Source organism: Typopeltis vanoorti, chromosome 18 (assembly GCF_054136105.1).
Source record: "Typopeltis vanoorti isolate ZY-2024b chromosome 18, IOZ_Tvanoo_1.0, whole genome shotgun sequence".
NCBI classification, from domain to species: Eukaryota; Metazoa; Arthropoda; class Arachnida; order Uropygi; family Thelyphonidae; genus Typopeltis; species Typopeltis vanoorti.
This window is the reverse complement of record NC_143566.1, coordinates 90,964,562-90,980,258: the sequence shown is the minus strand read 5'-3', so window position 1 is coordinate 90,980,258 and position 15,697 is coordinate 90,964,562. Positions and strand designations below refer to the sequence as shown.

The window sequence follows — 15,697 nt, the reverse complement described above, 5'->3', positions numbered from 1 at the left end:
TAAATACTTCATACAGTTAAACCCTAGATGGCGAACCTATGGCACCGTGCCAGAGGTGGCACGTCTGAGAATTTTGCTGACATGTCAACGATTTGCAGGTAATATCCTTTTAAACGCTTATAAGTTATTCAAGTTTTTTTTTAATTGTTGCAATACGTACAAGCTGAATTTTGCTTTACACAAGACAGCAGCTATAAAGACGTGCATATGATTGGTGCGGTATTAACAAAAGATCGCGCGATCCAAAGACAAAAGCAACTGATAAGTGTTGAGTTGAAATGCTAATTCTCTTTAATCGAATTCCATAACATCTGAAACTGTCATAACAACATTCACTATTAGTTTTAACACATTCACAACAGGATGTCATTTATCGTTCCGATGGAACTTCTCATTACTGACTGGCTCAACTCACACAAACGTTTCAACCCTTGGTTGAATTTTATGGCTTCTTGTTTGCGTTTGAGGTGGCAAGCGAACTCACACATTCATTATATGGCATGTTTCAATTCTTGGTTGTCTTTTATTTTAAGTTAGCCTTTGTGATCTGTCATAATGACATTGAAAATTTCAAATGCAATACAACAAACACTTATTTCGTTTATTTTTCACTTGGTTAGAGTATAATAAATTTAGTTTAATCCTTTATCAAAGTAGGTATTGTACGTATTGCAACAATTAAAAAAAACTTGAATAACTTATAAGCGTTTAAAAGGATATTACCTGCAAATCGTTGACATGCCAGCAAAATTCTCAGACGTGCCACCTCTGGCACGGTGCCATAGGTTCGCCATCTAGGGTTTAACTGTATGAAGTATTTATCCTTTTGCAAGGAGTGCCCTGGTGTCGTACCACCTTACCCCAGTCCTGAAGATACTTTCGGGTGCAAACTTTGTTTGCTCACACTTGGATAAAGGATTAAACTAAATTTATTAAAACACTTATTTCATAATTGAAAAATTGGACAATAGTTTTTAGCTAGATACTGTTTTTCAGTGTAACATATGGTTTTGTTTAAGTCTATACAGCATAGTTTCTGTGAGAGGGGACATGTGATTTATTACTTAGCGCAGTTTTATTCCATCTGTCTCTAATTGCACTATTTGTTGAGAATGACACAGACTGCAAAAGCCTCTGTACAGTACCTTATTTAGTGATGCAATAAAACTAAATTCGATACTTATAACTACTTGCGCGATACGGGCAGACACAAATTTAACGAAGATAAAATTTGATTTTTAAGTCCCGCGGTGAAAAATATGAAAAAAATAAATAAAGGGTTACTAGAAATTGTAGACCGCGTTATATCGAAACCGCGTTGTATAAGTATCGCGTTATACGAGGGTTACTTGTGTGTATATATATATATATATATATATATATATATATATATATATATATATATATATATATATATATATATATATATATATATATATATATATATATATATATATATATATACACACACACACACACACACACACATATATATACACACACACACACACACACACACACATATATATATATACACACACACACACACATATATATATATGTGTGTGTGTATATATATATATATATATATATATACACACACCAAGAGAGGACGCTGTTATGGACTATCGTATACGGAGTGATCATATGATTTCTCTTAAGCTAAACGGTAGTATTTAAAGTTTTGGTATAAATTTACTTTTGGCAAATTTAACATAATGCTGGAAACGTTATTTAATATTGATTGTGGCTATCTCGAAGGTTTAGTTCGTGGATTCAAATGTGGAATTTTAAAGCAAACTGATTACCATAATCTTGTTCAATGTGAAACTCTTGAAGGTACGTTTTTAGAGAACTGTGAACTTGAAAACATCCAAAAAATTAAAAAACTGTAATTAAAAGCATTTCTGTGTAGTTTTAACATGAACTGTATATCCAACGTGTAATTATTTACATTCCAGTTTCATGAGAAGATAGTAAGCCAGGTTTGTTTACAGCGGTAGTGTGTAAATAAAGTATGTGGTGTAGAAAGTTGGTTGTGGTGGAAATGCCCGCCTATGTTGAGTTCTTAGTCTCGTTAGGAGTGTTACGAAATAATAATATCGAAGAATAGAAATAAAAAGTGAATAGTTGGTTTGATGGGATTGAGGGCAACTTAAAATAGAAGTTTTTTAATATACAAAGCAGCGCGTTTCTCATCTCACTTAGGAGTTGTTATTATGTCATTTTCATGGAAAAATAGCAACTAACAACTTTCAGCAATGATAGTATGGCTTATTTTCGATATATTTAAACATCAAATTATTTAAGTCACATAGTGTAGATTTCTTTCTCTCTTATGCACACTTATCAATAATTGTACATTAAAAGGAAATATGACAGGTGTTTGCTGTTTTCAGTTGCATCGTCTAATGGCCACAGCTAGTTTGAAATACTACGAGCATATGGCTTGTTTTGGAGTAACTGTAAAGATTTTAGAGAAGTTGGTAAGAACTCATATACAGGAAACATGTGGACAAACAAGGTATGCTTTGTGAGGAACAGCATGGATTTGCTAAAGGGAGATCACACCTGAGTAGTTTGCTCATATTTTATAATAATATTACTGCTGAGTTGGATATAGGGAATGGATACACTGTGATACTGTTGAGCTTTGCTAAGGCATTTGATTGATAGGATACCACATGAATGGCTGTTGCATTAACTAGAGAATATGGGATTTTAATATAACCTATTGGCTTTGATAAGTGGGTGAGTGATGGACAGGTATCAGAAAGTAGTATATGGAGGATGTGAATCTACCACATTTAAAGAGACCAGTGGTGTGTTCCAGAGATCAGTCTTGGTGACCAGAGTTGTATAATCTATATATTAATGATATTGGAAAGGGGCCAACAGGAAATCTTCACTTGTTTGCTGATGATATAGATAACAATCAGAGAGTCTACTGATATACAATATAGTTAGAGAACGGCAGTTCAGAGTAGTGTGGGGAATGTATGTTTCCATGCTGCTAAGGATTACTTTGGTGATAAGTTCAGTGCATATGTCTGGGTTGGAAGGCTGGAAGCAATAGGCCAACCATGGGAATGAGGCATAAAAGTCACAGAGGCCATCCCACATGGTGCTGTTATAATGGCAAACTACTCTTATAGGGTGGCTGTGTAAGTATTGTTGCTTGGGGGAGGAGAAGAGCACTAGATCGTGGTCAGAATTACTTAGGGGGCACACTATGTTCACTGTGTATTTGGAAGGATCATTGGTCTAGGGTGTTTGGGGAGTAGTTTGGGTTATCTGGTATTCTGGTTGGCATGTGAACAAATTGTGTAAGGTCATTGGTGATAGCAAACGTTTCAGCATCTCTGCCTGCAAGATCTATACAACTGGAGGAGGAAAGCACATTGATGTTGTGGACATTAAAATCTCCTAGGAGGATGATTTCACTGTTTGGAAAGTGGAACTGGAGAAAATCAGTTTTTAAGGAGAGAAAATTAAAGAGTTCAGAGTGGTTGGTGGCATTAGGGGAATGATAGAGACAGCATATGAACTTGATTGAGTGGGTAAGGGATATTTTCCCAAAGAATATCAAAGTTGGGTGCTTTCTGCAAGGTATGTCAAAGGAGATGTATACATAGACTCCACCCTTGGGTCAAAAGGAGTTAAAGAGTAGCTTGGAAGAAAGTGTAGTTTGGAAGGTTAGGTTGAGATGAACATACTGCAGAGGGGTGAAACTTGAGTTTCTGCCAAAAAAGAGTAGATGGGATTTGGTAGACTGAAGATGGTAGTGGACACTATTAAGACTGTAGTTGAGACCACAGATGTTTAGTGAAGTGGATATGCAAGATTCTGTGGGGGATATATTTGACTGCAAGGATCTTTTACATTTCCTATGCAGTGCCTGCGTACTGGTCTCCATGGTGACTACTAGTGGCATCACTTGATTTGGTGGAATTATGCTCAGATTAACTGACTAGACTACACTAGAGATCTTGGAGTTATGATGGATAGAAAGTTGAAGTTCAAAAGTCACATAGCAAATATTGCAAATACAACTCAGAGGATAATTGTGATGTCAAACTGAACATTGACATGTAAGAATATGGAAATCATTTTGCCTCTTTAGGGTCTCAATAGGACTGCACCTAGATGATTGTGCGCAGACTTGGTCTTGTGGGTTCAAAAAGAATAAAGAAGCTTTGGAATGGCTCTAAGGAAGAGTTATAAAGATGTCAGGATTATGGAATATGGAACATTAGTATTGATTGAGAGTATGTTTACTGTAGACACTGGTAGACAGAAGAAATAGGGAAATGATATAATAGAGGTCCATAAACTATCAAGAGAGTATTTATAGAATATCTGTTTTCCATTATATGGAAGGTGATGAGTGGACAAGGGACTTAACTCTGTAAGTTAAGTTTGTGTACAGTTAAGAAATGGGTAAGAGCTAGAGTTTTCTCTCATAGAGCCGTGAGTGAGTGGAACACTTTGCCATCGAAGTAATGAGTGCATTTAGTGTGAGTTTAGGGTATGTGCAGATGATGTATGTTCTCCCTCAGTGTGTCCTTTTCATTGTGGGTATCTAATAATAATATAATTTTTGTTATCTACCTCTGCATCCCTTCCAAGGCTAATTTATCTTCAAATCCCAGTGATCAAATCTGAGCACAATAATCCAGATGTGGTCTGAGTTTTATATAATGGAGTCATCGCTCTTGCATCTGTGCTGGTCAGTGCCCTTTTCAATGTTGCAGCAGTGCTTTGGGTTACCTCCACCACATTTGCGGTATGTCCCCTAAACTTTAAACTCCCATTACAAATCTCAAAGAATCCTTGTCTTCACCACTTCATCTAATACAATTCTACCAACAGAATATGAAGCATCCAATGGATGGATCCCAAACTAAAGACCTTACGTTTAGTTGAATTAAACAGCCATCCCATTAATTTGCCTATCTGTCCAACTTATTCAAATCCTCCTGAAAGGCACCACATCGGCACTATTACTAATAACTCTTTCCAACTTTACATCATCTGCAAAAAACTGAATATTCTCTTGCCTTGCAGTCTAACGACAGTATTGTTGATATACAGGTGAAAGTTACAAGTAAATCGCCACTTGTAACTTTCTACTTCCTTTAATATCAAACAGTACCAATTCACTAACCTGACATACCCCATGTGCTGTAACTCAACTCTTAGCTCATCATGTTCCACCCTGTCACACCTGCCTTTATAAAAAAAAAAAAAAAAAAAAAAAAAAAAAGCAGTATATATTTCTTTCTCATATCAGCCTCTCTTTTCATTTTGTTATAAAAGGTGATCAGATTACTTAAACAAGTCTGCCCATTAACAGATTCATGTTGATCCACAAATAACATTATCCTCATCTGCCCAGTGCTGCATAAGATCTCTCACTAATTTCTCCAAAATCTTTTTGAACAGTTTGATCCTTCCATTCTACTACCACTCTTATGCAATGACACTATCTCCTTCCAATCCTTAGGAACCTTTCCCATAGCCTGACTTTCATTGATAAGCCAAGTTAATGGAGTTGCAAGTTCTTTATCACATTTTCTTAAAATTCATGATGAAATCCCATCCAGTCCCCATTGCCTTACTGATATCCAGAGTACTTAGTACTTAAAACACAATCTTCACTTCTGATCCTCGAACCCTCCCCATCTCTCTATTAATAAAATCCTTTTCTCTAGGATGAAATACCCAAATAAAATGATTATTAAACAACTTGACTATTTTTTCTGCATTGATCACTCTACTCTCATTTTCATCTAACAATGTCATTCTTCTGCAGTCACCTCTTCTACTGGCCACACAGTGAAAGAATTCCTTTGGATCCCATGGATAATTTCTTCTCATATTCAAGTTTTGCCTTCCTTATCATGCTAGTCACGTTCTTGGCATAATGCATTCACTCCTCTCCTTATGCTTCTTCCATAACCTCATTTTAATTTAGAGTCCCATCTGATATAATTTATAATCCACGTACTAAATCATGTTCTCATTTTCATTTGAAGTATACAACTTGACATTGCTGCCAAGAAATATTTCTTCACTAGTTCTCATGCTTTTCCAATTGTTCCATTCACAGAACTGTCCTAAGTTGATTTCTAAGATTATTATAATCATCTGCCTTATAATTCCACATAAACCCCTTTTTTCTCAACATTTCCATGTCTGCTCATCTCCAAGTCAAGACTACCTAGTGACTCTTTAACTGGGAGGCAGGGATGATATTTGAATTGCATTCAGATCCTCTGATGTTATGACCTATTACATATTTGCATAGGACATTTGTCTCTGAAAAAATTCATAAATTCCATTCTCTTACTATTAATTACCATTTCCTCTTCCCAATTTATATTGCTGCAGTTAAAATCTCCCATAGGGATCACTTGTTTTGTACTTGCCAAACTCAATTACTAAACATCTCCTGTTCTTCACTCTGTGTTCCCTGGCTCATAACAGCATTCCACTAAATATCCTGTTCTGCCCACCTCCACCTGGCACCATATTAGTGCCATGTCTCTCCAAATCTTCCACTCTGAAAGGACATATCATTTCTCATAAGTAATACCCCACCACCAAGTTTGTCCTTCCTATCCTGCTGAAATATGTTACACCCTGCTACTTCTATTCCTGTCATTATATCATCTTCCATCAACCATGTTTCACTGATCCTAATAATCTTTGGACATGTTGAGGCTATCATTGCCATTAATTCATCTCCTTTATTCCTGATACCCCTGGTATTTGTATAAAGAAACATTAAAATCCTTGTCAGGTTTCTGTTCCTATTAATATTCTCTCCAGACTCCAATGAACTACATTACACTATACTTTCCCCTTTTTCCTAAGTGACTATTCCCACAAGAGACCACCTCTGCTATCATCTATCCACACAACTCTAATATCCTTGCTGTCACACTCACTTGTCCAGAGAAAAGTATTCTCTCCAGATGCCTGTGTCCTTCCTTCCTTCATTCAGATGCACTCCATCTCTCTCATATACAGTTGTATTGTCTTCAAATGCACTCCAGACATCCACATAATTAATAGCTTCTCTTTTAACACATTCTCACTATCATGCAATTCATTACTGATGCTCTTCTCCTCAACTTTGCATTATCATATCTGGATAACATGCTCAGTCTCTTCCCTCTCACACTCTTCTGCTGTACAACCTCAAGCATTAACCTCGGATCTCTTGCCACTCAATTAACAGTGACTCTTAGGTCATTCATACCCATCATAATAATCATCACATCTATGCTTTTACCTCACTTAATTGCCATTGTCACACTATCGTTGTTCCAGGCAAGCACTCCTCTGCATTCTGTTTTGTACTTCATGAATTGTTGAGTATTTGTATATCACACCTTTCACTTCTCCATTCTCTCCATGCTTAACTGTATCCCTCAATCTCCCCCCCCCCGACACTACCTCCTTGCACCACTTTCCTGTCATTTCTCCATCCCTGGCTCCTGCACTATCTTGCCTTCCTCTCATATCCTCTTTTCTCTCTCCTTTTATTATTCCCATAATTTTTTCTCAATACTGTTCTTGTTCACTTCACATCTGTTAGCCTTCCCAGTCTTCTAATATCTTTTTCATGCTTCTGAAATCATTCTTCATACGTTCACTTCTTTTCTCAGTACCTCTCTCTCCCTCTCCAAGCATCCTACTTTTGCTTGATATTCACTCAATCAATCATCACCATCCTCCAAATCTGCTACACTCCCTAATGTCATATCCCTTTCCACATGATGAATGTCTTCCCCACCCACAATCACACTACTCTGTTAGCATTCACTTGATTCTGTTACACTGCTACTGAAGTTGGTTATGCTGATAACATCCATGTCACCAAGATCTTTCGTTTCCTATTAAACGACTAAATTTAAATTGAGTATGTAATTATAGTCACCCTTAGAGTGCTAGGTGGGAATGGGTAAGTGCATCATCATTTCTCAAGGATATCTGAAATTGTATAGTAATGCTGAAGATGAAGATGAGTTGATATACATACCTCCTTTAAGATATTCACTTTTTTTTTTTTAGCGATATAAATTTTAACCTGGGCTATTGTAATAACTTACATTTAAACTGCATTTAAAAAATTGAAAATTTTTCAGATTTGAAGGTTCATCTTCAGAGTACTGATTATGGAAATTTTCTGGCAAATGAAGCAAGTCCTCTAACTGTATCAGTAATTGAAGATAAACTTCGCGAAAAATTGGTGGTTGAATTTCTTCATGTAAGAAATCATGCTGTGGAACCACTATCAACATTTTTGGACTACATCACGTAAGTTTCTTTTATGTTTTACACTTTTGTGTTAACAAAATTTAGAGTGTTCTAATAAGATATAAGACTCTGTAGAGTTTTGATTTCATATAATTCTTTAATCCTAGAATGGCAAGGGTTTAGCACACACAATTAAATCAAGAACAATCATGCTAATCAAAATAACTATTGAAAAATTATTTAATAACATCAGGCAACTTTCAGAATTCTTCATTTGGTAAATCTCCCCCCCCCCCACACACACACAGTATATGTTTATAGACATAAATTACTATTTTTTGATTGCTATTTTATCAAAAAAAAAAAAATATCAGCTGACGCTTTTTATTCCCGTATAGGGAGTAGGCAAGGCCATTTAGCCTTATCTAACTTTTGGAGACTGAGTGGGCAGTTCAATCTCCACTGGCAGCCAATCAGAGATAGCTGGCCCAAGGCTATCACTAATTAAGTGACACACAGTGAAGAGAGACAGCTCAACAAGTGCCGCCATCTCATGCTCACTCCCTAACCCTAACACAATATATTTAATGTCTGAAATAATGTGGGTTCTACGGTTGATTTTCTTGAGTTTACGGGATGAAAAACCCGAGTTTATGGGAGAAAAAACCCTCTTGCCCGTGCCAGAGATCGACTAACTTGGGAACCAGTTATATAGCAATTTTATACAAAATATAAATTTACTTTTGTTCTTTACATGCACTGTGGTTATACTAGATGTGATGAGTGACAAAAATATTCAAGAATTAATTGACATATTGTTTTAATCAAAATTTAGTTTGCATTCACATTTATCAGTGTTTGAAAACACACAGATGTCTAAAATGTTAATAAATATTAAGAGCTCACAGGCCAGGAAACTTTGATGGCAAACTGCTTCCACCATAATAACAGTAATTTCAAGAGAAGCTTAGATTGGATTTCATGTGAAGATATGTTGCAGTTATTTTTATATTTGTCTTAGGATTGTTTCTGAATGTATTTGATGTATTTGTAGGTAATTTTTAATCTTTAATTTGTAAATTAGATTGAACCATGTACAATAAGTAAGAGCACACAAGATGTCAGAGGGTTTAATTGATTCAATATCTGCTCTGATGTTTATGGTTCCTTCTTTATCCATGATTCTTTCATTGCTAATGTTCACAATAACTACTTCTTTATGATTTCATTGTGTTAGATTTGTCACATGTTCCAGTCGAAGAACGTGGTGGGTTTGTGGTGGTGGTAGAATTTCTGTATTGCAAATGTTGTTTTGTAAGAGTGTGAAGATGTGAGCATGTTAAATGAGAGTGTAGGTTCTGCTAGAGAGACATTACAAATCAGCTTCATAAAATTATATGGGTGATAATTAGATCTGAAATTTTGAGGCTTGATGGTGCAAAATGAAAAGAAGAATATGACTAGAAAATGAAATAGAGGAAGTAAGGGAGTAAATAAATTTCATTGCTCACTGTTGATCATCTTGCTTATTAGAGGTCTGGAATGGCTCTTGATGTCACATGTTTGGTCTTTACAGTAGGTTTTCCAGATTATCTGAACAGTGTTTGACCATTATCCAGTCCATTGTACACACTATGCCTAATGTGTCATAGGCTTGACAGTCTTTGATTAATGAATTTCACATAAAAAAACACAGAAATGAAAAGGGTTAGGAAGGGTGAAGAGACGAGAGAAATAGTAGCCATCTGCATGGATTGCTGCCAAGATTTCAGAGTTTTGAGCTGAGAAAAATAGCACATGATTATAATTATCAGATTCTAGATATGTACCTTCAGGAGATGTGCAGGAAACTGATCAGTACTACATGAAAAGTTTGCATCATTACTAACTTCCTGTTAATAGTTATTTGGCAGATCTCATATTTCAGTTTTGTGCTACACTAACAACTTAGATCCTTGTCCTTTTTTCCTGGCATCAAACACCTTCTGCTAATTTTTTTTCTTCCATTCTGTCTAGGTGACCACACCACCATAGATTAGCTCTGTTCACACATTCTTGATGTTAAGTGCCAAGTTCCTAATATCTTCATTTCAAATATGATTTTACCATTGATGCCATATGTTCACTCACCTAATTTTTCTCAAACTATCTGTGGTCTAGTCTTTGATCATGTTTTATTTATTTCTTACCCACTTCTTCGATTCATAAGTTAAAATTGGTTTGAACATGGTCTTGTATACAGTAATTTCATGTTTTGATTAATTTCCCTCTTATTCCATATGAATTTATGAATTTATTACTATACCAGTTTTGCTTATTCTGTTGCCTTTTCTACATTTAATTTGCTGTCTTCACTAAAAATTGACTAAATAGCTGAAATATTTTACTTATTATATAGATTCCCATTCAGGAGATAGTTGAAGTTTCTAGATTCCTACTTTTCATGTTTTTTTTAATTGCTGATTTTTATCCCAGATTTGTAACAGCAGCTATTCAATTAAGGAATTCTAAAGATTTGTACTGGGTTTATTTAAGATTATAACATTTCTGCATTAATAAATCTAATTTTGATATCGGGTTTATTTTCACTTAATGTGATTCATGTGGATGATGAATAAGAAGGGTGAGAAAGAGTGTATGCATCGTTGCTTTGCACATGATTTTATATCATACCATCTTCCCTTACCTCCTTCATTTCTAACTGCTCACAACTCAAATATAGGCTATGTATTTCTCAATATAATCTCCTGTTTACACCATATAATTTTAATGTTTATAACAGATTTTTCTCTTGGTGCCTTTTCCATATCTACTGAAGATATGGAAAATATACAGATCCTTGTGATATAAAGCCCTTCTGTTGTGCATTTGGAAGATTACTATAGAGATTGCATCCTTTGACTGGAAAAAGTTCTGATGTTCAATTCTAATCATGATGAGAAGTATCTTTATATAGAATTTTTCTGTTGAAGATGCATTAGCCAATATATGGAGCTGCCTTTTTTTTTCTCACAAATGTAGATTTTTCATCCTGCAAATTTGGCAAGAGACTTTGTGCAATTAACAGACAAAAAAATATTTGGTGGCAGATGGCATGTGTACATGCCGGATAGTCATGCAGTATTGTGTAGATCAGTGTTTCTTGAAGTGTGGTACATGTACCCCTGGGGGTACATGAAAGGTCTTCAGAGGTACATGGCAATTTTCAGCTATGCATCATTAATGCATGGAATCATTATTAAGAAAAAAAGTAATTATTTTAAACATATATATTTCTCAATAAATTTATATATTATATATGAATTCTCCTACTCAAATTGTGATAACTGTTTCATTTGAATAGTTTGCAAATTCGTGGGTGATCACTTGTGAATCTTCATTTAGCTTTGTATATGAATGTACATTGCAAGCATGCAACAACGTGAAGAGCATACGATAGTGATGGATATTAAAAAAAAATTTTTTTAAAAGTAATTATATGAATCATTAGTAGATGTAATTAAGACGGTTAAGCAGATATTAATCAATGTACTTCATTATTTGATCATATTACAAATTTGTTGTTAGTTAAAATAACAATTAAAAGGTTTGTAGTACTTTTACATTGATATAATTGCTTTAATAATGTACGGAAGTTATAATAAATACAGTAGACGCTGCTTATTGTGTTCACTTTGGGACAGTCGCTTTTTGATTTGCATCATTTATTTCAATTCAATTTATTGTTATGAACATTATTTAATTTAATTTATTGTTATAAACAACTTTTTAATAAGCAACAACATGAAATTTATTTTAAAAACTTATCTAGTTTTGTGTCTTGTCTTTGAATATAGTAGTTCATGAATAAATTACTCATACTCGTAATGCCTTTCAAAGTTTGTTTTTCTATGTTGCACACTATGACAAAATATTCATAGAGCTTCTTGCATCTGGGCATTGATTGGATGAGCTTCTAAAATTTGTTCTTCTATGCTTGTATTAGGTTCACTTTCTTCTATTAGTTTAAAGTTCTTATTGGAAGCAGCCTTGACATATTTCTGACAGTGTCATTGCAGCCACCACTTCAACGTTGTTATCAATATCCAACCATTCAAATTCTTCTTTTGACATACCATCTGGGTTTTTTCAAAAACTTCATTTATAAGATATTCAAATTCTTCGGAAGAAGGAGTTTCAGAGTTCTTAAAAAATCCACCTTTTTGGAAGTAGTTTTCAATTGTCTTCTCTGAGACTTGATTCCATGATATTGCTATCAAATGCAATGCATCAAGAAGGGAAATCTTTTTTGCAATTGCATTTGCATCAGATTGGTCTTTTATATAATCAAGTTCAGCTATAATTCTCACATGAACTTCCCTGCGATAATAAGCTTTAAAAGCTCGTATGATCTTGCTTGGTCACATGGTTGAATTAACAATGTAGTGTTTGAAGGCAACAAAATTACTTTGATGTTCTTTAATGAATAAATTTTTTGTGTATGCAGTGTAGTTGTCTACTAGCAAGACAATTTTTCACTTTAATTTAAGATCCCACTTAACTCACCAATTGTTGAAAATGTCATTAGTCATCCAAGCACTTGCACTAGTCAAAAGGCAAACTTTTGACACCTTTAAAACACCGAGGATTTTTACTTTTTCCAATCACTAGGAGCTCTCGTTTCTCACCTTTCATATTAGCACCACAAAGAACTGTCTCTCGCTCTTTTGAAGATTTAAATCCTTTAGTACTTTCATTTTTAAACAAATAAATATGCTCAAGCATTGCATGAAAATAGAGCCCTGTTTCGTCTGCATTGTAAATATCCTCGGGAGAATATTCAGCAACAATTTTTGGCCACTCGGCGTTAATCCACTCATCAGCTGATAAAAAAAATCAACAATTTTTTCTTCACTATGAATATGCTTTTACACGATATTCTCTTGCTTTTTCCACCTCTTAAACTATCCATCAGTTGCGGTGAATTTTCTTTGCCCATTGTTTTTACAAGTTCTTCTGCTTTTTGATGCATCAAAGGCCAATTAATCGAAGCATTTGTTTCACGAACATTACTAAACCAAATTTTTAATGCTGATTCAACTCGAGTATCCTTACCAGATCGTGCTCTCTTTTGGTCCATGTTCTCATTAGTAAGAGCTGAAATTAAATGTTTGATCTGTTTTTAAGATCTCGCGCAAGAGTGGTTGTGAAATTTTTAAAATGTACAGCTGCATTACCCTGACTCATTTTGGGCAATTTATCATAGCACTTGAAAATTCCTTGCTTTTTTTGAAAAGATAAATGTTTACATTTTTTCTTGCTTCTGCCATAATGCTATGGGCTGTTTTAATGGGCACTTAAAGCCAAATTCACTTACTGAAAGAGAGCACAAAAATAAACTTTGAGATTGAGTGTCCTGGGTTCGATTCCCGTTGCCGACATGAGGAGCTTAAGGATCTTCCTCAGCCATAACCAAGTTAGCCAGTCTTGGGCGTGGACAGCAGGGTTTCCCCCCCCCCCCCAGTTTATCTGGGGTTTTTCATCTCGCAAGCAGGCAAACCGGCCCCGTGAACACACAGATCTACAGCCATAAAAACTTAACCCCCCTTGAGGGGGCTCAACTTGCCCCAATAGGGACAGGAGAGGAAACTCCATATGAATAAATAAATAAAATTGAAGAATCACTGAAATGATGAAAATATAAAACAAACATTGTTATCCGATATATGTAAGAGTCATTATTGTGCGTTGCAGTTCGATGAATCCACCAACATTACAAATTTTTCAAATCTCCTAGTGTTCGTTAGGTACAAAAAAAATCAAAAACTTCATGACAACCTTTTATTTTGCTAACCCTTGCCAGAACATACAATATGAGAAGAAGTATTCAACACAAGCTTGATTGGAAAAGTTGTGTTGGAATAAGCACAGATGGAACGAAATCCATGGTCGGATCTAAGAAAGGGCTTATTTCAAGGATTCAAGCTGTTGCACCAGATGCAAAGTCAACACACTGCTGCATACACAGGGGAGGCTTCAGCTACACATATGATGTCTACAGACCTAAGAAAAGTTATGGTTGATGCAGCTGTAAAAATCATAAATTATATTAAAGGCCTGCTAAATAACTTAAGGAAATTACAACGTACAATTGAATATACATTAAATTAAACTTTAATATATTTCTGATATTTCGGCAACATCACGTTGCCATCTTCAAAGGAACTTACAGTAAAGACACGTGCACGCAGGCACTAAACACAGTAAATGAGAAATGGAATCTATGGTTTTCCTAAAAGTCCTGATGGTGCCCCCCTAGCAGGCTATGTAGGTATTGTTGGCTGTTGGGCTGAAGGTTTCCTGATGTAAGCCTCCCAATTTGGAAATTTCTCCTTAAGAAGATCACTTCTTGACCCATAGAAGTTATTAACAAATTAAAACCATATAATTCTATACCCCCCTCCCATATATGGACTCCCAAAAATACATAAAGAAAATGTGCCATTACGTCCCATAATGGATGGCATTGATTCCCACCACATACAAATTAGCTAATCATTTGGCAAAAGTGCTCACACACTATATACTGGCAACACACCATCACACATAAAAAAACTCAGCCCACTTCAAAGCCAGCATAGAAAACCTGACACTCCAACAGACTGACATAATGGTCAGTTTTGACATTTCCTCCTTATTCACAAATGTCCCACTCAAGGAAGCCTTAGAGCTAATCCAAGCTAAATTTCCTCCCGATATCTCAGCCCTATTTCAGTTCACAATGAACTCAGGCTATTTCATTTGGCAGGAAAAATTCTACAAACAAATAGAGGGGACAGCCATGAGTTCGCCACTCTCCCCACCCTTGGGTAATTTCTTTATGGAGACCTTTGAAGAGAAAGCCTTAAACTCTGCCACACAAAAACCAACCATATGGCTTTGCTATGTTGATGATGTGTTTGCTTTTTGGCCACATAGCTCTGATACACTCTTCTCCTTCTTAACACACTTAAACAACCAACACCCCAGAATTATAATAAATTTAGTTTAATCCTTTATCCAAGTGTGAGCAAACAAAGTTTGCGCCTGAAAGTATCTTCAGGACTGGGTTAAGGTGGTACACACCAGGGCAACTCGTTGCAAAGGTGGAGCAAGCTACCAACACTCCTATCCTAGTATCTCCTATAATGCAAAACTCATCTCCTTGCGGATATGTCTATTGTTATGCATTAAGGGAAGGGCCACTACCCAGACCGGTTTCGACCTTTATTGAGGTCTCTTCAGTGGGAGCCAGGCCCAAGTCGAGATATCAGGCAGAAGCATTTGCAGGTCATCTCTACCTATAGGAATTGCCAATTGGTGTGCCACCCTTTTTTTAATAAATTACTCGGGATTTAGAGAAAGATGTTGAAAGTTTATTTTCCACTTGGTTAGAGTATAATAAATTTAG

General features: G+C 35.5%; 1 protein-coding gene across 1 annotated transcript in view; it reads left to right on the top strand.

Annotated features, from left to right (window-relative positions):
* The first annotated feature begins 1,631 nt into the window (after positions 1-1,631).
* The window catches only part of VhaAC39-1 (V-type proton ATPase subunit VhaAC39-1), a 108,238-nt gene continuing 94,172 nt past the window's right edge, over positions 1,632-15,697 (top strand). The window contains exons 1-2 of the mRNA XM_090408600.1: positions 1,632-1,839; positions 8,157-8,328. Of these exons, the coding sequence (XP_090264726.1) occupies positions 1,719-1,839; positions 8,157-8,328 (293 nt within the window). The 5' untranslated portion in view covers positions 1,632-1,718. The remainder of the gene's footprint in view (positions 1,840-8,156; positions 8,329-15,697) is intronic.